We start from the raw sequence: 27,083 nt of genomic DNA on the forward strand, positions 1-27,083 counted from the left end.
ATTCTTATGCTGGGTCTACTATATGCCTGATAGAATGTTTTGCAGCCATTTACTTTCTAATTATCCACATCTTTGTAATTATGTTGTGTTTCCCACAAACAGAATATGTTTGAGTCTTGCTTATAATCAACTCTGATAATCTCTGCCTTTTAATTAGAGTGTTTAGTCTACTAAGATTTAATATCATTATTGTTATGGTTGGATTTAGAACTACCATTTTAGTACTTCTTTTCTCTTTTCCTCCTATTTTTTTGTTCCTTCCCTGCACTCATCTTAATTATTTGAATACTTTTTAGAATTCTATCTCGATTTCATTTTAGACCATACCACTTTGCATAATGTTCACTGGCACTCTTCATATTCTTTTTTTTTTTTTTTAAATGAGAGTTGCAACGTTTATTTCAGGTTCTCTCTTTTTTTTTTTTTTTTGTATTTTTTTTTTTTTCTTTTTTGCCACACAGGCAGTATGTGGGAATTCCTGGGCCAGGGATTGAACCTACGCCGCACAGCAGCAACCAGAGCCACAGTGGTGAGAACGCAGGAGCCTCAACCCGCTAGGCCATCAGAGAACTCCCCACTCTTCATATTCTTAACTTTTTATAGGGCATTTTGGGTTAACATTACACCACTTCACATTAAATAAACTTACAACCATGTAGGTTCATTAAACATTCTGACTTTTAACTATTCTTAAGAACCAGGGTGGAAAAAAAAAAAAAACCCTCTTTACAATGTTAAATCCCCTGGATTTCTTTGACACAATGGCTGAGACCTTAATAATAACTGATTGCATCCTTAGTGACCACCACTCCGTGAGACAAGACTGCAACAGTCCCCAGCATGCAAGGCTAACATCTATGACAAAGCATCTGAGAAGTAGCCTTGGGTACTATAGGACTTTCAACCAGAGACCTCTCATTCAAGATCAGGAGTTGACAGACCCTTAAGAAGTGTGTAGCATAGACTGGGGACAATGACATAGCCTGAGATGAAAACCTCTGCATGGTTATGAACTGTAGCAACCAAATTTTCTGAGAAGTTTAGGGAGGATGGACGAGGTGTGGATGAATAGAGAAGCATAATGAAGCAGATTAAGACATGATGTGAGGAATTCCCATTGTGGTGCAGTGGAAATGAATCTGACTAGTAACCATGAGGTTGCAGGTTTGATCCCCGGCCTCGCCCAGTGGGTTAAGGATCTGGCATTGCCATGAGCTGTGGTGTAGGTCACAGACCTGGCTCAGCTCCTGCATTGCTGTGGCTGTGGTGGAGACCAGCAGCTGTACTTCCTATTGAGCCCTTAGACTGGGAACCTCCATATGCCGAGGGTGTGGCCCTAAAAAGCCAATAAAAGACATGATGTGAAACCATAAAGAAGGATGGGTTCTGAGCACCAAAAAAAACCTGTGAATAAAAACACTAAGGAGTAGGGGAAAGACGATTGAGTAGATGGTGTGGAAGCTGACTAGAGTGGGAAGAGGTATATAAAGTTTCATTTAAAAAAAAAAAAAAAGCAACAGGGACTGAGCAAGTGGCCCAGGTCATCCATGGTGAGGCTCTGGAGTAAGACTATCATAGCTATTAGTGCTGACTCCCCAGTATTTCTCTTTCTTAAGGCACCTGGTAGTGTGACTATGCGACTATGACCATGTGACTATGCCTGGCCAAGTCTTGCGCTTAAATGAATTTTGAGCAGAAGTGATACGTCTCTTATGGGGGGGGGGGATTTGTTTGCTGAGGTGATGTTTTCTGTAAATTGTCTCCCCTTCCCTCTGGCAGAGATGGGCAATGCCAACATGATGGCTGCTCTATAAGCCTAGATCCTGAGTCAGCCATTGTGAACAGAGGACCCTGTTGGCCAGTGAAAGACAAATAGTTTAAGTAAGAAATACACCTTTGCTGTTGTGGCCACTGAAGTTTGGAGGGATGTTTGTTACCAGAGCATAACCTGGTCCATCCTGACTATAAGAGTAGATCTTAAATTGTTAAAACCAGCTTGGCTCTAGTTATAGCCTCTGTTGGACCCCTTGTAAAGCACTTCTTATTCTTGGTTCCTGAGGGGTCTTTGATGGGCCAAAGACCCATACTGTGTCTCCTCAATATCTGTGTGTTGAAGTCTGAACCTTCGGTGCTGCAGAATGTTACTGGGTTTGGAGAAAGTGTCTTTAAAGAGGTAATGAAGTTAAAATGACATCATAAGGGTGGGACCCTAATCCAACAGGACTTGTATCTTTATAAGGAAAAGGGAGAGAGACCAGGAGTGGACAGAGGAAAGGCCATTGTGAGGACATGGTGAGAAGGTGGCTGCGAGGAAGAGAGGTCTCACCAAAAACCAGCCCTGCTGTCACCTTGATCTCGGAGTCCAGCCTCCAGAACGTGAGAAAACCCATTTCTGTTGTTTACACCCCCAAGTCTATGGTATTTTGTTAAGGCAGCCCTAGTGGATTAATATAAGACCTATGTCTTCCTGGATGCCTTATGACTCTTTTAAGTTAACCCTTGTTACTTGAGCTTGCCATAAACCCAGTTCCTTAAAAAGAAAAAGCCAAACTAATTTACTGACTCTACACATGTACAAAAAGCACTGAAAGTTTGAAGTCACAACACAGTTCAGTAAAAATGATCTTTGCCAGAAAGTCACAGAGAATATCACCAAAAACCTGTGGTCATCATTCTTACACAGAAATTAAGTAACAACGGATCCCGTTACTTTTCCATTTTGTGTGAAAGGGCCCTGGCTCATCAAGCTCTGTCATAGGGCAGTTCCTTGTCAACCACTTGCTTTGACTATTAAAGGAAACCAACTAAGAAAACCAGCAATTACCTGGCAGTCACCCCAGAGTGATGTAAAAGATGGAAGGGAGGAAGCTGTCACCATACTCCTAAAAGAAAGGAAAAAAGACCTGCAGCTTGGGACAGGAGATTAAATATGGAGCCCCCACCTCTCTTAGGGTTGACATCCCCGATCATTAGTTGCTTATAACCTCAGGGAAGAGAGGCCAGGAAGATGATCTAAACAGATAGATATCAGAACATTTAACAAAGAGGAGTTCCCGCCATGGCTCAGCAGTAACGAATCCGACTAGTCTCCATGAGGATTCAGGTTCGATCCTTGGCCTTGCTCAGTGGGTTAAGGATCTGGTGTTACCGTGAGCTGTGGTGTAGGCTGGCAAGTGCAGCTCTGATTTGACCCCTGGCCTGGGAATTTCCCTCTGCAGTGGTTGCGGCCCTAAAAAAAGACCAAAAAAAAAAAAAAAAAAAAAAAAAAGAAAAAAGAAAAGAAAATTCAATACAGAGAAGTGTAAGTGGCAGGATTTTATTGATTTAGGGCATAGCAAAGATGTTTTCCTTCAGGAACTTTCCCATTTGAAGTTTGAAAAGTCTCAGCTTGAAGAACGGTAGGGTGGAGGACAGACCATATTTCATAGCTGCTATTGCTACCTACCTACCAAATATGTATCTATGTCCAGTTTTCCCCCAGGCTCTAGACTCCTATTTCTAAAATGATGGAAACATTCTTTTCCATCGTTTTAGGTCTGCAGGTCTGTAGGTATCACAAAGTTGGCAGTTCAGAAGTAATACTAATCACCACCATCAACACCTGTGGTCACCCACGGTCTTTCAAGGAACTGTCCCAGTCTGGCCCCTCTGTCTATGTGCACCCCCCACACCATCCCGGAGCAAATGCCCAAAGGACTAATTTTTACCACCTGGCGTTAGTACACCTACATGCCAGGAAAAGTCATTTACAGGCTATTTAACCTCCAAACTTTTTAAACTATAAAAGCAAACATCAGTTGTGACCAGGAAATTTCAATTCACTGAAGATGTGCTCGGTGATTTGCTGCTTCTGAGAAGGTCAATCTAATGACCTTAGAATGGAAAGAGTGGTTGCTGACAGGAAGTACTGCTCAGTAAGTTGTTGTTTTTTTTTTTTTTCATGAATGAAGAATGAATAAATGAATGATTCAAACTCAGGGCAACTCTGGCTCAAACAAACAGGACTAAACGTAACCTTAAAATAAAGCAGTTGGGGGACTTCGTGTTGTGGCTCAGCAGTAATGAATCTGACTAGGATCCATGAGGATGTGGGTTCCATCCCTGGCCTGGATCAGTGGGTCGAGGATCTGGCGTTGCCATGAGCTGTGGTGTAGGTTGCAGACGCAGCTCAGATCCCGAGTGGCTCTGGCTGTGGCATAGACCGGCAGCTGTAGCTCCGATTAGACCCCTAGCCTGGGAATTCCATGTGCCGTGGATGCAGGCCTAAAAAATGAAATAAAATAAAGCAATTGGATTTCATGATCTCTCCATTTTCTCCTCTGCTGTGGGTCTAATACTGAAGACCAAAGCTGATCCTTGGAGAGAAGGAGGGAATGACACAAAACCATAGCCTGGAGCCAGAACAATGGCTGTCTCTGACCCATTACGTGGATGGGGTGGCTTGCACAGCTGGTTCTGCTGGATACTGTTCATTTTACATAATAATTGGGAAACTAGCTGTCAACCAGCTCTTCCAAACAGGCAGCTCTTGGGGTTTCTCACATGAGCCTGAGCATATTTTTTCCACCCCAAAGCCCAACACACCTGGCATTGCAGACATGCTCTTTAGGCTTGGGTGGGGGTTCTTGAAAACCAGTGAACTAGGAAACTCTCCTGGCTGTCTGGAGTCTAAGGCTTCTCTCCCAAAACAGTGATTTCTGTTAATGTAGCATGTAATCTCCTAGGAAATCTCTATGGCTTGCAAGGGCTATAAGGAAATATACCGGAATAATCAGGTCCACGTTTGCAGAGTGAGAGGAATTTACAACGGAAAAGACACAAGTCAGATGCTCATAGCTTGCGGGTCCTCCAGGTCAAGGACTACACTTGCTTGCTTCTGCATGGCCAGCACTTCGCCCAGTTAGGGCGCAGTGCATAGTTGCCACTGCTTTGAAGGACCTATGCTTTGTTGCCCTCATTCTGATTATTTCCTAAAAACTTAAAAAGAGGAGTTCCCGTCGTGGCGCAGTGGTTAACGAATCTGACTAGGAACCATGAGGTTGCAGGTTCAATCCCTGCCCTTGCTCAGTGGGTTAAAGATCCGGCGTTGCCGTGAGCTGTGGGTAGGTGGCAGACGCGGCTCAGATCCTGCATTGCTGTGGCTCTGGCGTAGGCCAGCAGCTACAGCTCCGATCAGACCCCTAGCCTGGGAACCTCCATATGCCGCAGGAGCGGCCCAAGAAATGGCAAAAAGACAAAAAAAAAAAAAAAAAAAAAAAAAAGCTTAAAAAGACTTTGCTGTTCTCCCTTAAGTGTGTCTTCTCCAAAAATCGTGTCCACAGCTGGTCAACGCTGCCTCCTGGAAAGGAAGGACAGCTTGAGCACCAACGAGGATTCCTTTTACTTCTACTTCTGAACTGGGGTGAGTTCTAACCACCCATCAGTGGCTCAGGGCACGGGGGTGGGTGGAAAACCACCCGGACCACTCAGCCTCAATTATCCTGTCTCTTCAACCAGAAGAAGATGAAGCCAGCCAGTGTTTCTGATGTACCTCGAGGAACGATGAGGCCATACGGTGGAAGTGTCCCTCTTTGCCTCTGCTCTGCCCCAGCCTGTCTCTGCATCATTAACACAGGCCAGAGGAACAGATGCTCCAGGATGCTAGTTAATGCTGGTTAATCGGAGCCTACGGCTGAGATCTCAGACACACTGAGGTGAAGGTATCTCCCAGTTGGGGAAGTTTAGGGGTCCGAGTTGCCTCCTCTTTGGTGAACCTTTGACCCCTCCAACATTCCTGTTTGCTGGGACTGACCCTGGGCTGCTCTCTGCCCCTCATTTCTCCCACCTCCCCCTACTCCCCAACCTGGCCAAGTGCCATCCCAAGCTATCGTGTGTGTTGCATCACACACACACACTCCGAGGCCCCCAACGGCCAGGATCATACCTCAGCATCAATGGCAGTGTGGGCTGAGGAGAAGTTCACCAGGCAGACCCCCAGGGGCCTTGATGGGAGTCAGGTCTGAAGGAAAATGCCGAGTCCCAGGCTGGGTGGGCACCAGACACCTGTTCTGATGTCAGGGGTCAGAAGCCGACTGGAGGGCTGCCTCTTGGTTCAGGGGCACCTGCTGAGTCCCTGCAGGGGCTGGCATTCACGCCCCATGCACCTGAAGCCACCCAAACGAGGCTCATGGCTGTGTCTGTCTGAGGTTAAGGCCTGATCCACATTCCAGGCCGACCGACGCCAACCAGATTCCCTTTCCTGGATGGAAGCTTCTCCGGGAAGGACAACAGGACGTTCATTCCTCACCTACTGGGTGCCTAGTGTCACAACCTCCTCAAAAGCACCCTCTGAGGTCAGACAAATCCTTCCCATTAATTTTTTTTTTTTTTTTTTTTTTTTTTTTTTTTTTTTTTTGCTTTTTACGGCCACACCCAAGGCATATAGAAGTTACCAGGCTAGGGTCGAATCAGAGCTACAGCTGCCAGCCTATACGACAGCCACAGCAATGCAGGATTCTTAACTCCAGCAAGGCCAGGGATTGAACCCGAATCTTCATGGCTACTAGTTAGGTTTGTAACCCGCTGAGTCACAATGGAAACTTCGTCGTTCCCACTTTACACCTGAGGAAACTGAGGCACAAAAGGGGTGAGTCACACAACTTGTCGGGGTTCCTGGCCCCTTTTACAAAAAACTGATCGCCCTATGCTCTTGGCCCCAGGAAACCATCTACACGCAAAGGCCTTCTGCAGCTTCTCTCCTATCCTAGGAATCCGTAAAAAAATGAAAGTAAATAAGGAGCTAAAAAGAAAGAAAACATTGCCCACCACTCCTCCTAGAAGGGTCTGTTCCGGGTCTGTGCACAGCCCTTCTCTCGGAAAAGCTGAAACTGTCACTTAGGGTGTGAGCATCACTCTGGAGCTTAGAACAGACTTCTATTAATAACAGTCTGGAAGTTCCTGTCGTGGCCCAGTAGAAACGAATCCGACTAGGAACCATGAGGGTGTGGGTTGGATCCCTGGCCTTGCTCAGTGGGTTAAGGATTGGGCGTTGCCATGAGCTGCGATGTAGGTCGCAGATGCAGGTCGCAGATGCGGCTCAGATCCTGCGTTGCTGTGGCTGTGGTGTGGACTGGCAGTTGTGGCTCCTAGCCTGGGAACTTCCACATGCTGCATGTGTGGCCCTAAAAAGCAAAGAAAGTAAAAAATAAATAATAATAAAAAAATAGGAGTTCCCATCGTGGCACAGTGGTTAACGAATCCGACTAGGAACCATGAGGTTGTGGGTTCGGTCCCTGCCCTTGCTCAGTGGGTTGACGATCCGGCGTTGCCGAGAGCTGTGGTGTAGGTTGCAGACGCAGCTCGGATCCCGCGTTGCTGTGGCTGTGGTGTTGGCCAGTGGCTACAGCTCTGATTGGACCCCTAGCCTGGGAACCTCCATGTGCCACGGGAGCGGCCCAAAGAAATAGCAAAAAGACAAAAAAAAAAAAAAAAAAATAACAGGCTGACTCTGACACCAGCTCTGACGTGCGTGTTTTTTCTCACACCAGCAAGCAATGAACTCAATTCTGACACTATCTACTTGGAGACAGAGTCAGATGCCATGGGTGAAGGGCTCAGCCCCACGAGGCAGCCTCCTCGCCCCACTTCTGATGTCCTCTCAAGCCCGGGTTGTCATCTGTGCTTCTGTCCCACCAGCTGGAGATCAGAGGTTCCAACCACTCCCTCCTTGGCCTCCACTGATATGCTAGAGCAGCTCACAAAACAAAGAGAAACATTTTACTCACTAGAGGACTTTGCTATCAAAGGAACAGCCAGATGGGAGGGGAGGATGTGGGGAAGTAGGGGGGAGGGGTGCAGAGCTCCCAGGTCCTCTCCCCGGGCACCACCCTCCAGAATCTCACCAACCTGCAAGTTCTCCAAACCTGATCCTCGGGCTTTTTTTGGAGGCTTCATTACATAGGCCAGAGTGATTAAATCATTGGCCACAGTTGACTGAATTCAATTTCCAGCTCCTTTCCCTTTCCTGGATGTGGGATGGGGGTAAGGTAGGGAGACTGAAAGCCCTAACCCCCTAATCACAAGGCTGATCCCACCAAGGGCCAGCAGCCCCATTCCTAAGGGTTTTCCAAAGTTCACCTCATTAACATGACAAAGGTAGATTTAGTGCTCCCTGCACTTAGGAAATTCCAAGGGTTTTTATGAGCTCTGTGCCCTGAACAGAGACAAAGACCAAATATATATGTCTTCTTATAAGTCATAATATAACAAACACTCTGTACTTATTCTGTGCCAGGCACTGTTTGAAATGCATAGATGTCTCAACTCATTTTTAACCTTCCTACATTCTTTCACAGGAGTTCCTGTTGTGGCTCGGTGGGTTAAGAAATCTACCAGTATCCATGAAGATGTGGGTTCGATCCCTGGCCCTGCTCAGTGGGTTAAGGATCTGGCATTGAACTGTGGTTTAAATTACAGACGCAGCTTGGATCCAGCACTGCTGTGGCTGTGGCAAAGGCTGGTAGCTACAGCTCCCATTCAACACCTAGCCTCGGAACTTCCATATGCTGCTGGTGCGGTCCTAGAAAAAAAAAGAAAAAATCATTCCCAGATTAGAGGCAGCTTCCTGTGGCAAAGCCTTTCCTGGCCATCCTGAATTCACCTTGTTGTCCTCACAACCAGCGGGTCCCATGACTGTCCCCTCACCATTGAGTGATCGCCTGACGAGCAGAGGCACCCAGCTTATCTCCAAGCTCCCAGTGCCCAGAACAGTTCCTGACCCTGTGGACAGGAACTCCAGAAAGGTAGGACGCTAGGATCCCTCCTCTCTCCCATGCCTGTCCCTGATTGCATCCCACCTCCAGCCTTTTAGGCTCAGGGAACAATTCTGAAGTTCCATGGTGGCTGCAGGGCAGAGAGTGAGCACCCTGGTTTGCTCACAGCTTCCCTGACAAAGCTCAATTCAAATGGGGTGTCACTCTTGGGAGTCAGCAGAGGACTGTGGTCTGAGCACAGCCTTCTTCGTCCCCATCACTCCCTCTGTAAGCAGCCCCAGAGTCCCATACCCAGCATCCCCTGTGATGCTCAGGGCTACCTGCTGTGTCCTACCATGATGGCAGGAGGTGCCAGGAGAAGACTCCTGAGGGTCAACAGGCAGCTGGTTAGCAAAGACAGGCTGATAAAAGGATGGACAGAGGAGATGAGAAGAGGACAAAGGAATTCAAGAATAAGGGATCAGGGAATTTAGGACCTAATGTCAGCAACAAGAATAGGAGTTCCTGTTGTGGTTCAGCGGTAACAAACCTGACTAGTGTACATGAGGACATGGGTTCAATACCTGGCCTCGCTCAGTGGGTTAAAAATCTGGCATTGTCGTGATCTGTGGTGTAGGTTGCAGATGCGGCTCAGATCTGGCGTTGCTGTGACTGTGGTGTAGGCCAGCAGCTGTAGCTCTGATTTGACCCCTAGCCTGGGAAACTCCATATGCCAGGGATGCAGCCCTAAAAAGTTAAAAAAAAAAAGTACCAGTGACCCCTTTCAGGGCCTGGATACAGTGTCTGTACCTCTCTTCCTACTGTTGGCCATGAGATTTAACAGGGGAGACTAGTCATTCTTTTTAAGCTATGTGGCTTTTATCTCTGCTCCCTCTGCCCACCATGAAGGAAGTTCTCATGATTAGAGTCACAACCTAGAATATTCTGCAAGAGGGAGAAATAAATGGACATGAAACTTGGAGGATCAGGTTCATGGCTCTTTCAGTGGTTCTGGAGCATTCCCCCTTAGTGAGAGGCAGCTCTTTGGGGATAAGTATCTGCAGAGTTGTCACACGCAACCCGCAAATCACAGGTCTCTCTCTCTGGATGACTCAGAGTTTCTGCTGAAAAATCCCGCTTGTGACGGCTGCCCTCCAGGGCTCCCTTCTCAATGAAAGGGTAAGTTCAAGGCCCTTCGCTCAAAATACAACCTCACTGCATTAAATACCAGTTGCTCTCAAACTGCTTTCTAAATCCAGCCCTGAGCTTCTCCAGTTTCATGTAGGGACACAGAAGTGCCCCAGCACACACTTAATATCACTGGGCTGTGGGTGACCACAGAGTGACCCAGAGTGACGTGTGGGCAACCTCCTCGGAGCCAAGGCTACAGAAGCTTTGCCGAGTGGAGGTCACAGCAGTGCCCTCCGCAGCTACTCTGGTCAGCCAGAAATTATAATTTTGTTTTGAAATGATCATTTAAAAAAAAAAAAAGTTCAAGTGGAAAAAATTAAACGTTGGGAAAGTCAAACAAATGTTGTTAGCAAAGAAACCCCAACCAGAAACCAAGATGTGATTGGCTGGAGATGTAAAATCTAGAGCTAATTCAGGTGGAAGTCAGAGTCTCAGGTTCAGGGGCAGCACAAGACAGACAGCAGAGCCAAATGCTTTCATTGGTAACTAATAAAGGTTATGTCTTGGCAAGAATGTTTGCAGATTGTATCATGGAAGAGTATATCTGTCAACATTAAATGAGGAGGTATTTATTTATTTGGACATGCCCATGGCATCATGGCATGCAGAACTTCCCAGGCCAGGGATTGAACCTGAACCACAGCAATGACAATGCTGGATCTTTAACCTGCTGAGCCACCGGGGAACTCCAAGTGAGGTGGTATTTGGAAAGTCATTTCTAAATTTCTCTAAGGAGGAGTTCCCTATGTGGCTCAGTGGGTTAAGAACCCCACATGGTATCTGTGAGGATATGGGTTCGATCCATCCCTGGCCTCCCTCGGTGGGTTAAGGATCCGGCATTGCCACAAACTATGGTGTAGGTCCCAGATGCAGCCCCGATTTGACCCCTAGCCTGGGAACTTCCATATGCTGCAGGTGCAGCCCTAAAAAAAAAGAAGAGAAGAAGAAAGAAAGAAAAATAGATAAATAAATTTCTCTAACAATTTATGGAGGGAGAATTGAATAATTACCTGAATGTTATCACAGATAAGTGCCCTCGGGGGGATTACTGTCATCTTCCTGACAGTTATGGTGGGCACTTAACCCCAAGAAACTGGAGACGCATAATGAGATCCCCTCTGTGGATGGGGAGTGGAGACGTCACGGCTCAGAGGGGCCACCCTAGCAGACAGAGTCCATTCCCAGCTAAGGATACATCCTCCACTGCCACAACACCAAAAGGCTGAAAGCTATTTAATGAAAGAACGGGTGGACGGGTGGGGGAAAGGAGAGCTCAGAGACAAAACTAGCCTCGTCCTTGTTCCAGACACATCCTCATTTTAGATAGAGATGTAGTACAGGCAACACAACAGTGCTTCTCAAATGCTAGCCATTGTCTGCAGAGCTGGTTAAACCTGCAGATTCCCAGAGTGTGTGGTTCAGTAGTTCTGGGAGGGGTCTGGACATCTAAATGCTCATCGAGCCCACCCCGGATATTCCAAGGCACTGGGCTTGAGGGCCCCAGGTTGAGAAATGAGATATCTGAGCCCGGTCTGGAGCCCAGGCTCCCCTGCAACGTGCAAACACCTTGGCTTTTTGTGAAGCTCGCCCAGCAGGGAAGAAAGGGCAGGCTTGTTGAGTCTAGTGTCTTTGTTCAATGGTTTGAGACTCTCATTATGAATAAACTGACGTCTGACTTCAAGTATGGGCCTCCTTGGCTTGGTGAACCCACCCTGAAAGTCTTGGATTTTTTTTTTTTTTTTTTTTTTTGTCTTTTTAGAGCCACACCTGCAGCATATGGAAGTTCCCAGGCTCCAATCTGAGCTGGAGCCAGGGGCCTACACCACAGCCACAGCAATGTGAGATCCAAGCCTTGTCTGTGACTTACACCACAGCTCACAGCAACACCAGATCCTTTAACCCTCTGAGCAAGGCCAAGGATGGAACCTGCGTCCTCCTGGAGGCTAGTCAGGTTCATTACTGCTGGGCCACAACAGGGACTCCCTTGGATTATTTTTCGTCCTATCTATTTTGTATAAATTTCTCACAATATAATAGCATATGCCAGGTGAGTTAAACAATTAACTGTAAAAGGAGGAAAATTTTTTTTTAAGGTTCGCATGTTCGTTGGTAGGGGACCACCTTGGAAAGAAAATATGAAATCCAGAGGCAATAAAACAGTACGTTAGCAGGTTCGACTACATGAACATTTAAAACTTTTATAGGGTAGAAGACACCAGATTAAAAAAAAATGTAACAGAATGGAAGAAGATCTTTGCTTTTTTATGTAGCATTCAAAAGTTTAAATTTTAAGGAGTTCCCATTGAGGCGCTGCAGAAACGAACCGGACTAGTAACCATGAGATTGTGGGTTCGATCCCTGACTTTGCTCAGTGGGTTAAGCCGATGTTGCCCTGAGCTGGGGTGCAGATCGCAGAGGTGGCTCGGATCTGGCGTTGCTGTGGCTGTGGCATAGGCTGGTAGCTGCAGCTCCTATTCGACCCCCTAGCCTAGGAATTTCCATATGCCGTGGGTGCGACCCTAAAGAGAAAAAAAAAAGAGTTTAAATTTTAGGTAACTTCATGAGTTTCTACAAATCAATTAAAAAAGAAGAAAAACAGCGAGTGGCCTCAAAGAGAAATGGATTGAGGCAATTTTTGCATACAATAATTCAGATATAAAAATTATTCACTGTTCATATGAAATTCAGATTTATCTGGTGTCATAAATGTGTGTGTGTGTGTATCTTTTAATGTCTGGCAACACTAAAAGGACATGAACTTACAATTTACAGCATAAGAAACACTAACGATCCACAGTCATTGAAAAGATGCTTAATACCATCATGCTAATTACAACAAACGTGTAGTCCTTTTTTGCTCATTAGATGGTCAAATATTGAGAAAGTAATGTCCCGCATTAACAGTGATACAGGGAAATATGCATAGTTGAATACTCTGTCTATGGAAATAAGCCCATAAAGATTTCCAGGAAATCTTGGCAACTGTGTATGTAACAACTAAAGTTAAGGTTCAATATTTTATTTGGTAAAACTGGGAGGGTCCCCAATGAGCCTCGCTGCAAGATCCCCCTGCAACCTAACCCCATGGTAAGATCTCCCATCAAACAGCCCTTCTTACCAAGGGACCAGGCACAACATTTGTATACCCCTGCGTATCGGGCACCAGGCCCTGCTAGCTTATGGAATTATTCAAAATAAGCCAATCACATCATCCCCTAGGAACCAGGAGTACCCCAGCCTTCCAGCAGTTCTTCTCGCAACCCCTGATTGTTCGCTCTTCTCCGGAATGCAGCACCTGTGTGGTGCTGCCTGTGTGTGGCGTCCTCCTCCCCAAGGCTGTGAGTGAGAGTAGCTACTACACTGTTATTAGTCTCATATGTTTAGTGTCTGTGTCACTCCATGACCCTCGGGTGGGAATCCCTCCCTCATCGATAGAAAGAAGAGAAGGTGATTCAAGCAGCATCTCTCAAATTTTTCAGTGTACCTACTTTTTAACCCCGACATTTGGGAAGTGAATCCCAAAATATAGCCTATAAAAACACAAGTACAAGAGAGATGAATGCAGAAACAGGAAGACGCATCGTCACACTGTTTTTTAAAGTGAAAAACTGCCAACCACCTGAATAGCCATCCACCAGAAAATGGTTAAATACGTCATAATGAGCAGAATCTATGAACTGCTCCACAATAGTGGAAAAGACCTAGGAAGAATTCCAAAATTTGTTACATCTAAGCAACGAAATGATGTAACCCCACCCAGTTTACGTAGAACTATGTACACCTACATCTGTGTGTGTATATATGTGTGTGTGCATATACGTATATACATATGCATATATACATATACATATATATACATATGAGTTGCCCGTAATAAAGCATGTAGGGAAATGCAAACTGGATCCAAGTAGCAGCCTCTGGCAATAGAGAGGGCCAGTCAGAGGTTTTTGTGTTTTACACCATATGATTTCGTAATGTCTCAGTCTTTTACACTGAAAATGCATTCTATTATTACTTATGGGATGTAAGTAATCATATATACGTTTATGCAAAAATAAGAAAAGTATATCAACGTTTGCATACAAATAACAGAGACTAACCCCTGATGAAGGTTTGCAATAATGTAAGGAAACCCAGCAATGTGACAGCCTGGCCAGAATTTGCCAGCACCTCCAGCCAAAGACACCTTCTGTGCCTTAATGCTCTGTGCTGAGCTGGCCTGTACATGCTTCTCAGCTGCTCTCTGAAGCAAAAGGGCCCCATCACATTCTCCCCGGGAGTCAGGCAAATCAGACTAATACACAAGCCAACTCATCTCTGCAAATCCTCCAGCATCTCTCTCTTTAACCCTCTCTTATTTAACATCATCGTCTAAAGCAGCATGTTAAAAAAAAAAAAAAATGCGTATAAAGCGAAGGAGGGTGAGGTCCGTTGACTGAGAGAAAATAAAAAACACAAGTACTGTTTGTCCTAGTGTGAAAACCTGGAAAAGACTTCAGCGAGTTTCTGCTTGTTAAGTGAAAAACGGAATTAACTAAAGAATCAGGTGCTCTCCTTTTCTCTCTCTTTAGAGAAGCTAGTGAGCGCAGGGCAAGTAGCATTACGGAGCCAGTGCTGCACCATGCAAATCCCTAGCGAAGGGAGTCAGAGATGGAGCCACCGCTGCCCTGGCCCATCTCTGTCCCCGGGGTGGCCCAGGGCTCCCCAGCCGTCTCCACCAGCGCGGAGGACTCACGCCTGTCCCCGCCCAGACCCCTGACCCCCCGGGAGTGGGGCGACGTCTCACCACACTGATGCCGTCGTTGAGCAGGGCCTCCCCGAAGATCATCATGTACAGCTGCTCGTTCACACGCGCCTCCTCAAACACGGCCAGCACGGCCACGGGGTCCACGCTTGAGATCAGGCTACCGAACAGCAGGTTCTGAAGCAGGTTGACGTCGCCCAGCCCAAAGGCCTCCACCTGACAGACCAGGTAGAGCGAGAGGCCAATGCCGAAGGCGTTGATCAGGGCCCCCAGCCCCGCCCACCACAGGATGGAGCCGATGTTCTCAAAGAAGGGCCGGGTGGGCATGAAGTACCCGCCCTCCAGGACCATGGGCGGGAGGAGGTACAGGAAGTAGATGCTGGAGTCCATGACCGGAGGTGACTTGTGGTCTGTGCCAAAGATGATGGCGCCCACCAGCACCCCCACGATGATGAGCAGGCAGCTCTCGGGCATGAGGCCCGGCAGTCTGTGGTAGAGGTGGAAGCCTACGGGGAGAGGACAACCGTGTTTAGATGTCGGCAAATCACAGGGGCTGGCCCGCAGCGCACAGGGAGCGGCGTGTACCAGAGGCCTTGCGGAGCCACACGGATGGGAGCGTGGGTGAGCTGGCCAGCATCTCTGAGCCGGGCCTCAGAATCCTTCTGTAGCCAGAGCTTTAAGTGTGGCTGGGGCTTGACAAGTTCAAGTCCTCAACCTGCCCAGCGCAGGTGTGGGTTTCAGGATCTTCTCTGCCAGCCGCGCCCTCCTGCGTCCTCCTTCCTACCTTCCCCATCCTGAAGGACCTGAGAGGTACAGCTTTTATGCACTCAGGCAAAACCCGCCTTGAAAGTTCCTGCAGAATCACTCACAGCCTAAATTCCAGTTCCTTCCACACTTAACCTCACTTCTTTTGCCACCAAACTAATACATAAAAATGAAAGTCTTGGAGTTCCCATAGTGGCTCAGTGGTAACGAACCTGGCTAGTATCCATGAGGACTTGGGTTCAATCCCTAGCCTTGCTGAGTGGGTTAAGGATCTGGCATTGCCACAAGCTTCTGTGTAGGTTGCAGAGGTGGCTTGAATCCTGCATTGCTGTGACTGTGGTGTAGGCCTTGGCCGCAGCTCCAATTCAGCCCCTAGCCTGGGAACTTCTATTTGCTGCAGGTGCAGCCCTAAACAAACAAATGAAAAAGACAAAATACCCAGGCACAACCTTGCATTCTAGCCAACCTCACTCCTTTTCACCCTGCAGGCCTCCTTTCTTGCCCTCATGTACTGTCCTTGCTGCCTGAATTGTCCTTTTCTTCACCATATTTTGGTCCTGTTCAGTCTTTCAGGTTAAGCTTTTCCCACCCTCTTCCCAAGGAAATCATTTACCCTCCTCTGAATTATTATAACATCATTTTATCTATACCTGTCTAACAATAATGATCCCTCTCGGAACTCATCAAACAGGCAGAATGGCACACATCTTTATATCACCTCAAAGTGCTTAGCAAGACGTCTTGTCCATGACAGCTTGTCATTTTTCCAAAAGAATCTATAAGTGTATAAATGAATGAATGAATGAACAGGTGGGATGATCATCAGAGGAGCTCCTGCATGGGAAATAGACGTTGAACAGATGGTTGGAGAATGATTAGGACTTTCACAGTCATCCAACAGAAGGGAAGGAATTTTAGGTGGGGAGAACTCCAAGAGGAAGACAGGAATGGCCCAGCCAGACATGTGTGACCTTCATTGAGGAGATCCATCTGGCTGGAGCAAATTTTAATTGGGAAGAGTATTGGGAGAAATGCAAGATGATTTTGATCCAAACACTGGAGAGTCTGAAATTCAAGGCTAAGGACTATAGGCTCCCTCCCACAAGCCTTGGGGAGCCATCGAATGTCTCCTTAGGAAGTTTTAGGGTCACCCATCCAAAGAGCATGTGGGTTTCCCCACCACAGCTTTGAATATCTCCATTTACAGGTTAATAGAATGGAGTATAATTAGTGTCAAGAGAGACTATTCCAAACCACAGACCCAGTCCTCTCGCTTCAAGGCCAGCCTAAGGACACCTTCTAGAGACTGGCTCTCCCCATTTCCTAATGATAACTTCTTTCTTCTCCTTCTCTTCTCTCCTCCTCCTTCTTCTTCAATTAGTGCTTACTTTAACCATGTTTAATGTTTTAAATATGTAGAGGAGGTGGAAGAGTCCACAGTGGAACTTTTCTCAGGTCCTGTGTCTCCTCAGTCTGGTCCTGCTTCCAGGAATCAAGTTTCCTGAAATGAATCCAAGGTCACCTGCCTGGAGCTCTTTTGCAGCTACACCGTGGTAGCAGGAAGAGGTTTTAACCTGTAAGCAGGGCCCTTTAAGGAGAATGCCACGTGAATTTCACATTTCACAACCCTTCTCCCCTTCCATAATGGACAATAGAGTTAGTCACTTAGGGATTTTACAGTTCCAGGGCCTGAAACTTAAATGGCCTCGAATTTACAGTTCCGGGGCCTGAAACTTTAATGGCCTCGAATAACAAAGTCCTGCCTGAGAGTCAAAGTTGGCTGTACAGTTCCATCCTGCCCAATGCCTCAAGCAACATCCTACTATAATGTCACAAGACAACCCCAAAGTCTGACTGCCTTTCTATTATCTTTGTTCTTTTTTTTTTTTTTTTTTTTTTTTTTTAGTGAGAGTTGCAACATTTATTTCAGGTTAGCGCTCTCTCGCTCTTTTTTTTTTTTTTTCTTTTTTGCCACATAGGCAATATATGGGAATTCCTGGGCCAGGGATTGAATCTACGCTGCACAGCAGCAACCAGAGCCACAGTGGTGAGAATGCAGGAGCCTCAACCCACTAGGCCATCAGAGAACTCCCTCTGTAATATTGTCCTTTTATAACACGTGTAGGTGAGTGTTTAAAATGGATGTGGGAGAGCTATGGTATTTTTCTGTCAGAGCACCTACCAGGCAGTGCGGAATTCACCTTTTTTCTTCCTTGAGCCCAGGGACTGCAAGAATGAATGATAAGACTAATAATTATTAATTTTACTTTGATTCAAAATTTATAATATAAACTGAAAAACTCTGTATGAATCCTTAAGTGTTAAAAGTTTTATGTCATCATTATTATTATTTTTTGCCTCAGGTGAATAGCCTACCACATATAAAGCTTCAAGCCCAGTACTTGGCACATAGTATATATTCAATAAATCTGACCTTCTTATCATGCACAATGTAAAAATAATCTGAATTCTTAAAGACAAGAAAAAAACAAGCAACTGTGAAATTGTGCTTGAATAAGCGTGATCCCACAGATAAACTATTTCAATTTTTTTTTTCTTTTTCTAAAGTATGTTGAATTGCATCAAGAGGAAAATCAAGAACTTTTTTTTTTTCTTTTTCAGGGCCCCACCTGAGGTATATGGAAGTTCCCGGGCTAGGGGTGGAATTGGAGTTGCAGCTGCCGGCCTATGCCACAGCCAGAGCAATACTGGATCCAAGCCACATCTGTGACATACATACCACAGCTGCAGCAACACCAGATCCTTAGCCCAGTGAGCGAGGCCAGGGATCAAACCAGCATCCTCATGGACACTGTATAGGGTTCTTACCCTGCTGAGCCACAAAATGGGAACTCCCAAAATCAAGACAATCAAAGAGCTGTTTTATGACTATGTCCTCACATGATTCTGAACTTGTAGACATTATGAGTCTGGGCACTTGCAGCACCTGTAAAGAACAATAATTGGAGCTCCCATTGTGGCTCATCTGTAATGAACCAGACTAGTATCCTAGAGGATGTGGGTTCGATCCCTGGCCTCACTCAGTGGGTTAAGGATCCGGCATTGCCATGAGATGCAGCAGAGGTTGCAGATGTAGCTTGGATCTGGTGTCACTGTGTCTGTGGTATAGGCCAGCAGCTGTAGCTCTGATTCAACTCTTACCCTGGGAACTTCCATGTGTCACAAGTGCAGTCCTAAAAAGCAAAAAATAAATAAAATCAAAAAGAACAATCTATGTTTTATGCTAATATAAAACATATCCTTTGCACATAGAGATCTTTACTGATCAAGAATGGAAGCCTCTTTTCTATTAGAAAATCCTCATTTACACCCAAAAGTGATCTTAGAAATGATTTCACAGATGAAGCAACTGAGACTTAGAAAGACAGAATGACTAGCTGGTTGGTGGCAGATCCAGTTTTCTGAGACAAAATGACTAGCTGGTCAGTGTTTCCTGATTCCATACCAACTTCACCCATTACTCTGGGACAGGAGGAGTGGGTTGGGCCAGAATCTTTGGCATTTTGATAAAGGAAAACCCCACATGAGATTACCTTGAATGTTCTCAGTATCCATGTGGTCCCGTGAAAGGTGTTAGACCCCTAGCTCTGAACTGAGGCTATCATCCCTTTGGAAAGTCATTTTTACTTGAGTACTTCTCAGAAATAACGTGAGACCCTCAGCATCATATAGTCATTTGACAAACCGCACAAGAGTTCTTCAAACTAACAATGACATTCTCTTTTCACACCTTACCAGCTCAAAATGCCTAGCGGATAAGAAGGGCACATAATATGCCAGTACCCTCAGTATCCGTGGGGCAGAGAGTTAGATGAAAAGACAGATCCCACCACCCTGGTGCTAAGGAACTACTGCCCTGTTTCATGGCTCAGCCCATATTTCACAGCCGTTCCAGAGGAAACATATAAATAAGCATCAACACGTTTCATAGGTGCTATCTCAATAAGGCAAAATCTCTCTATTCAAAGAACAAAGTTCACAACTGAGGCAAAGGAGATATTATGCTTGGCAACTGAGATAACTGTATCAATTTTCAGCTCTGGAACAGGCTGGTTTTAAGAAGACAAGGGAGTGAAGTTGGAGATTAAATGTTCCAAGAGTAGAAACCATCACTTTGGTTTGGGGCACAAAGAACCCTGTTTAGAGTTTCATTCCTTAACTTGAACCCCCTTCATGTCACAGAGGAAACCAGAGGTGCTCAACTGGTTCCATTTGACTCAGGTGTAAACCAAGATTTGACTGACAGATATTCTCTCATACGCCCCCATACCCCATCACCAAGTGATAGGCATTGTCTTTGGTTGCCTTATTTCTTGCTTTCTGTCAATTTGCAAGGAGCACATGCCACTTTTAAAGAATAAACAATGGGCATCATTGATGAAGCCCATGGTTCCGTGGCCAAGAATGAAGGAAGCATATTTTAGCAAAGAATCATGTGGTGCCTGAAATTTCTGATGGGCATTATTCCAAGGTCTACATCCTTGACTCTGTATTCTTTAAAGAACTCGAGTTTTTTACGTGCCCAAAGCTGTCACTCTGAAATGAGAGGAAATGAAAACAACCAGAACCCAGGCTCTTAAATTCCAAAACACAACCTGACGCATTAAATGGCTTGAGGAAAATTAGTTCTGACTTTCCCTGGGCTCAGCAGAGCAACACTTTTGATATAAGGGGTGCAAATTTCAAATCCACTCAGTCCCCCATTTAAAAGGCACTTTCACACACAACATTTCATGTGGAAAGAAACTCCTCAAACCAGGCAGGTTTTTGGGACCTTACCTATTTTTGCAAGGGATGCTAGGAGGATCCAGAGGGTGACCTCATAAGGAATTTGCACGTAGTCATAATCCAATGCAAAAACAGACACCGTCATGGCTGGCTCCGAGCTGGCAGCTGCAAACCGCGCATTAAGCTCATGGCGGGTGGAGGAATTTGTGGATTCATTCAAATCAGAAGATGCTGCAGAACACTTGAGGGCCACTAGCAAGAGCAGCCAATTCCAGGGGCCGAAAGGCACAAGCCTCTGAAAACCCATGCTGTGGGCTTCTCTTGTAAGCCGTGCTTCTGAGGCGAAGAGGGTTTCTAGTGAGCAGCAGCACCCACCCGAGTCACAGGTGGTACACGTACAGTCCGTGGGTCCTTCTGGGAAGCGTCTGAGCGTGTCATTGAGTTCTGAATATAGATGTTTTCAAATCACCTTTAAAGCGTTTATGTTCGGGCAACTCAGCCTCGCGCTCAGATGCCTCCAGTCATTCAACAGAGATGAGAAAGCCTGGGCAGCTCTCTGTGCGACCTTCATCCGACTGTGATTTGAAGAGCCACGTATAAAGGGAAAAAAAATACCTCTTCATTCAAAGCTGTTTCCTCATTTCACTGCACACTGGTTTCATCTTGTGAGTGACAATTTAAAAGGGCACCAAGGTCCTTATCCCAGATATCACTCGAGCCCTTCTCACTAGGAAGAGAATCCGTCCTCCTCTACCAGATCCCAGAAGAGGAGCTACCTGTCCTGCACCTGGTCCTTCTCTCCTCCCCCTGCTCGCTGACTTGTTTTGAATGGCCAAGGTTGCAGGTAGCTCTTGGACTACACTTAATTATTTGCTCAGATTTGACTGTTGTAATGAAATGCTTTCCGTGTTCTCCGGAGGTTACTCTGCTGACACCTAGTGGGCATCGGAAATACGACACCTCGCCAGGTTCCATGGTGAGGGATCAAGGTGGCCCTGTAATTACCATGGACACTTTTGAGGGTCAAACAGCTGTGAATAATTATACCCGTCCATAAGAGTAAACCAGGATTGTCCTGGAAAACTGTATCATATGGTGTCTACAAATGAGGAAGGAGGAAGAGGAAGCGGAGGAGGAGGAAGAGGAGGGGACGAAGGTGGGGGGGAGCAGCATCTCCATGAGCCATAATTCTAAGTATGAACTTCCAGCCCTCCATAACTTTACACTGTATTAAAATAAAATAACCAGAGGAACAAGCTCCATGCAATACATCTAAAAACCAGTTCTGAAAAATTCTATGGCACATCCAAGCTTTTCATTTTAAAGAATCACGTTATGGCCTCTGTTCAAAAGAAGCAGTATTAACAGGAAGAATTTTGAGGCAGATGCTATGAATCTTCTCCTATTTCTTCTCCATCTGGCCAGGTGACTGTAGCCCTGTCACTTACTTTTCAAAGTGTCCCTATCTGCCAAGAGGGAGGAGCTCCTTCATGGAATGCTATGAGTATTGAAGGAGCTAGGCCTAGTAAAGCACTTTGTTCCATTGGTAAAGCACTTGCTTTATCTCATTGGATGAGCACTTGATAAAGAACACTTAATAAATGTCAGTTTTTACTATTTTTAGTCGCATTTATTATTCTACCTAAGAACAAGATCTCTGTTGCCATGATGAATATTATTCAACAGAGAATGAGAATTATTACTCATAATTCACAGTCTATCTCAACACCTCTTTTGTATAAACTGCAAGATGATTTGTATTTTTTCCCCCTTTGTTTGGATCAGTAAGTGTAGATGATTCCCACCCCAGCAAAAATCTTTGAAAAACTGAGGTAGAAATGTTGAGGAAGCCTAGCTTCTAGATGTTAACATCTCAGTAGGGCAAGAGAATTAAGAGATCACTTTTGGATTTTTTTTTTTTTCTTTCCTTCATAGTTTGTCTCTAAAGTGGATCAGATTTGGTCACTAAAATGAGACTACTGGATGAACCCTCTTAGGGTTCTTCATTTTTTTTTGGTCTTTTTTTTTGCCATTTCTTGGGCCGCTTCTGAAGCATATGGAGGTTCTCAGGCTAGGGGTCAAATCAGAGCTGTAGCCACCGGCCTACGTCACAGCCACAGCAACTCAGGATCCGAGCCGCATCTGCAACCTACACCACAGCTCACGGCAATGCCAGATCCCTAACCCACTGAGCAAGGCCAGGGATTAAAGCCGCAACCTCATGGTTCCTAGTGGGATTCGTTAACAACTGAGCCATGATGGGAACTCCAGTTAGGGTTCTTCTTAAGATGGCCCTATTGAGTCAATTTTTTTTTTTCTTTCAGAAAAAGTTACATGAATAGTCCTCTTACCCCACCCCCCTTTTTAGGGCCATGCCTGCAGCATATGGAAGTTCCCAGGCTAGGGGTCAAATTGGAGCTGTTCCTGCTGGCCTACACCACAGCTACAGCAACATTGGATCCCAGCTGCATCTATGACCAACAGCACAGCTTATAGCAACTGCATGTCCTTAACCCACTGAACTCGGTCAGGGATTGAACCCACATCCTCACAGAGATTGTTCTTAACCTGCTGAGCCATGATGAGAACTCCATGAATAGCCTTCTAATGGAAAACTTGTTTATAATAGATATTTTAACTTTTTATTTGAACTTTATTTTGCTTTTCTCCTAGAACAAAGGGAGAGTGAGGAAGAGAGTTTCCCATGGTGCTCTGTGGAAAGACCAGAACTAAGCATCAGAAAACCTCTATTCTGGGGTATTAATTATCCGAGTGACTTTAGGAAAGTCCCTTTACCTGTTTGAGCCTCAGTTTTTTCATCTGTAGAGTGAAGAAACTATCCATACCAGGCATCCTTTCTCTGCTCCAAAATCCCACATCTTCATGAGTATGTGACAAGGTGTTGGGCCTTAAAATCAACAGACAGCTGATGTGTCAGAGAAGTGATGTCAGTCTAGGAAGGGTCAAAGAAGGAAAACTACAATTCTGTGATCCCACAAACTTCTTCCAGGGTACTGTGTTGATGCCACCCTGGTCAACTCTTGTTATCACTCTGTCCACACAAGAGTACCTTCACACAGCTGCCTGGATATTCTTTCTAAAATGTCATCTTAATCCAGCTTGGCTAGAAAACAGTGTGAGACACAGCTTACCTGCGTTCTGCAAAATGAAGGCAGCAAGAGTGAGGGAAAAAAAAACAACAACAACAAAAAAAAAAGGAGGGAGTTCCCATCATGGCTCAGTGGAAGTGAATCTGACTAGGAACCATGAGGTTGCAGGTTCGGTCCCTGGCCTCACTCAGTGGGTTAAGGATTCGGTTTTGCTGTGAGCTGTGGTGTAGGTCAAAGACACGACTGAGATGCCGAGTTGCTGTGGCTGTAGTGCAGGCCAGCAACTGCAACTCCAATTTGACCCCTATCCTGGGAACCTTCATATGATGTGGGTGTAGCCCTAAAAAGCAAAAAAAATAAAAATAAAAATAATAATCATTAAAAAAAAGTGGGAGGTGGGCCACAGAGTAGAGCACTCCAAAGGTATCTCCAAGGGAACTTACTTATGTGGAAGAGAGTGTAGAGAAATTCAAGCCTAAGGGCACTTTAGAAAACAATGGAGATCAAACTGTGAGCAAGAAGGAAGAGCTGGTTGCTTCACATATCTACATGAAAGAGTGGACCAGTTAAAAGTTTAAAAGAAGAACTGGGGAAAGTAACAGCAGAGAAGAGTGGGGTCAGAGGAGTGTCAAAGATTAGCCTCAAAGTTTACTCCTCCTGCAAGAATACCCTGAACTTTAACTGAATCCGACAGTGGAGCAATTTGTGACCCAAGGCATGTAGGAAACAATAGTTTGTTCAGCTAGCAATTAATGGGTGTGGAGTGATATCAACAGAGATAGCTGACCAGATAGAAACTTAACAGGGAGATTGGTGAAAGAGTAAGAGAATTCTGGCTTCACTGCCCTCCTGAGGGAGAGAGGAAGAGGTCAAAGGGCTTAAGAGAAGGCCTAGGGCTGTACCTGCTGAAGGGCAACAAGAATGCCTACCTAGGGAAATAGACTTTACTGAAATAGTTCCTTTGAGTTGCTAAACAAAGGCCTGAGCAGTTGCTAAACAAAGAGCAATAAAACCTGGAGTTGGGGGAGGGGGAAGGATCAATATCAAGAACTCCTACAAGGTGTTATTTTCGATGTCCAGTTTTTAACAACAATAAAAAAATGAGACTACGTGCTACATATAGAAGACATAGTTTTAGATTCACAGACCAAGTAGATTGAGTGTAAAAGGATGAAAAAAGGTACACCATTTGAGCAATGTGGTATGAGAGCTAAAGTGGCTGCATAAATAACAGACACAATAAACATGAAGATAAAAAGCCGTATCTGAGAAAGCTTCTTAGTGAAGCGATACCAAGAGGTGGTTAAGGACACAGGCACTAGAGCCAGATGCCCTGGGTTCAAACTCCAGCAATATTTACTGGCTGTGTGACCTTGGGAAACTTACCTAATCTTTCTGTGCCTTAGTTTCCAGCTCTGGAAAGTAAGGAAAATAATAAACATAAAGGCATTTTGCATATTAAATGAGTTAATATCCACGAAATGCTTAAAACAGTGCCTGGCACATAAAAAACACTGAGTTAGTATGTAAGGAAAGGGGAAGAAGATGGAATTAAGTTGCAGAGGAGCTTTCTTCATAGGATAAACCTGAAAAATTGTCATATGTCCTGGGGCTAAGAGGAAACAAAAGGTGTTGTCTCAGGAAAAGAATGTGATATTTCAAGACCACGTTTTAGGGGGTTCCCATCCTGGCACAGTGCTTAACGAAACCCACTAGGATTCATGAGGTTGCAGGTTCAATCTCTGGTCTCACTCAGTGGGTTAAGGATCCAGTGTTGCCATGAGCTGTGGTGTAGGTCACAGACCTGGCTCGGATCCCGCTTTGCTGTGGCTGTGGCATAGGCCGGCCGCTACAGCTCTGATTCAACCCCTAACCTGGGAACCTCCGTATGCCTCCAGTGAGGTCCTAGAAAAGACAAAAAAAAAAAAAAAAAAAGAACATGTTTTATGTTGTTCAGATTTTCCTCTCTAGAATCAAAAGGGGTATAGACTTAGGTAGGCAGAGGGCAGTCAGGGAAATTGATAAGAGGAAGACTTTTAATTTCAATCTTCATAGTTTAATTGAAACAAATTCTTCCTGGTGTATCTACATTGTAATAAGATCCAATGATAATTATTGCTTAACTTAATTCCTTGGGGAAGACTGATTCATAAGGCATTAGGTTACCATGGAACTGCTGACACTTACTTGCCTATAGTTGCACATAGAAAAAGAGATTAATTATGAAGGAGAAAAAACTCAGCTTTTACTTGCAAAGCAGAGAAAAGAATTATTCTGGAATTTTATGTATGTGTTATGTATGTGCCTATGTATGTATTTTAAAATTATGGCTGCATCTAGGCATATGGAATTTCCCAGGCTAGGGACTCAATCTAAGCCAGAGCAGTGATCTATGCTGCAGCTATGGCAATGTCAGATCCATTAAGCCATTTGGCCAGCCTGGGGATTGAACCCTACCCACGCCTATGAGACAACTTGAGCTGCTGTCGTCTGATTCTTAACCCAGTGAGCCACAACGGAACTCTAGAAATTATTCTGGAATTTTAGATCATCAGTAAGCTACTGAATTATCTGAAGCTTTTGTCTAATTATCCAGATAATTGTATTGGCAGTAGAAAGCTGGCTTGCTCCGACCCTCTCTGGTGCCAGGTCCCAGCATTTTTGTTATTCTTGTCATCTGCTCTTTCAATCCCACCTACTCATAGAGTCCAGCAGCAGAGAAGAGAGGACCTAACATCCTCTACCCAGGGGATCCCTTATAATTTAAGTAACCAAATCTGGTCCAGCCTTGTGAGGCTAATTGATGGGTGATGCAAACACCAGGAGAATCTCCCAACATCCCAAGCTTCGGTTCTACACAACTGAAAGCAGAGTTTTGGGGGGTTGGTTTTCTTCCTTTCTAGCCTCAGATTCCCAAAGCAAAATTTGTCTTAGACAAGTTCTACAAGAACAAAACTGACTATTCTGTGCCTGTCCATGGTGAATTAAAAAATCACCTCCCTCTGGGAGTTACCGTTGTGGTGCAGTGGAACTGAATCTGACTGGTATCCTTGAGGATGTGGGTTGGATCCCTGGCCTTGATCAGTGGGTCAGGGAATCCAGCATTGCTATGAGCTGTGGTGTAGGCCAGCAGTTTTAGCTCCAATTTGACCCCTAGCCTGGGAACTTCCATATGCCACAAGTGCAGCCCTAAAAAGCAAAAAAAAAAAAAAAAAAAAAAAAATCACCTCCCTCCAAGAACAGTTTTAAACTCAATGATCAGCACATCTTTTCTTCTTTCCCACAGTATGTGGTATAATTGACTTTACTGGAAAGTATCTGCACAGCACTTCTGGAATTGAAGTATCTGTTGCTTGCCTTCAAGCTCTTGTTACTTTGTTGGGGCTCAAATTTTATTCTTTTTTTAGGAAGAAAGAAGAAGAAGAAAGCAGTGATAGAGAATTGGTCAGTGCCATTCAGAAACAGGACTTGTGTTCCAAGCCCATAGCTAGCAATTAAGCTGGATGGCCTTAGATCAAATTCTGGCACATCATCCCCTTAAATTGAAAGCCTGCATCCCTAGCTGGAGTGAAGTCAAGAGCTTTGACCTTGCTTTCAGGACAGGAAAGCCGAGCTATGTCTCTGCTCCCCAAAATCAACCTTCTACTACTCAGAAAGAAACAGGGTTCTATGGTAAGCACCTGTAATCAATGCTGGGAGATTCCAGAGGAGAGGAGAGGCACCATGGCGGTACAGGTGGATGGAGCAGGTGCGAATGTGAGCTTTGGAATGGAACAGGTCCTCATACCAACTATA

The 27,083-nt window shown here is 45.3% G+C and overlaps 1 protein-coding gene across 3 annotated transcripts in view; it reads right to left on the reverse strand.

Annotated features, from left to right (window-relative positions):
* Positions 1 to 21,004, reverse strand: part of SLC9A4 (solute carrier family 9 member A4) — a 63,030-nt gene extending 42,026 nt beyond the window's left edge. For 2 of the 3 annotated variants that reach the window (XR_014839647.1, XM_003354711.4), the window contains exons 1-2: positions 20,230 to 21,004; positions 14,707 to 15,170 (exon numbers count right to left, since the gene is read on the reverse strand). Coding sequence is in view for 2 of the 3 variants with exons in the window: in XM_003354711.4 (XP_003354759.1) it covers positions 14,707 to 15,170; positions 20,230 to 20,485 (720 nt within the window). In the remaining variant the exon portion in view is untranslated. Of the gene's footprint in view, positions 1 to 14,706; positions 15,171 to 17,611; positions 17,656 to 20,229 lie in introns of all 3 variants that reach the window. The other variant, XM_085016090.1, reaches the window with a different exon arrangement.
* Positions 21,005 to 27,083: the final 6,079 nt, after the last annotated feature.

The sequence above is a fragment of the Sus scrofa genome, chromosome 3, assembly GCF_054392235.1.
Source record: "Sus scrofa isolate SSC_HxYL_T2T_F1_AM1 chromosome 3, Sscrofa_HxYL_maternal_Yorkshire_Landrace_v2.0, whole genome shotgun sequence".
Lineage (NCBI taxonomy): Eukaryota > Metazoa > Chordata > Mammalia > Artiodactyla > Suidae > Sus > Sus scrofa.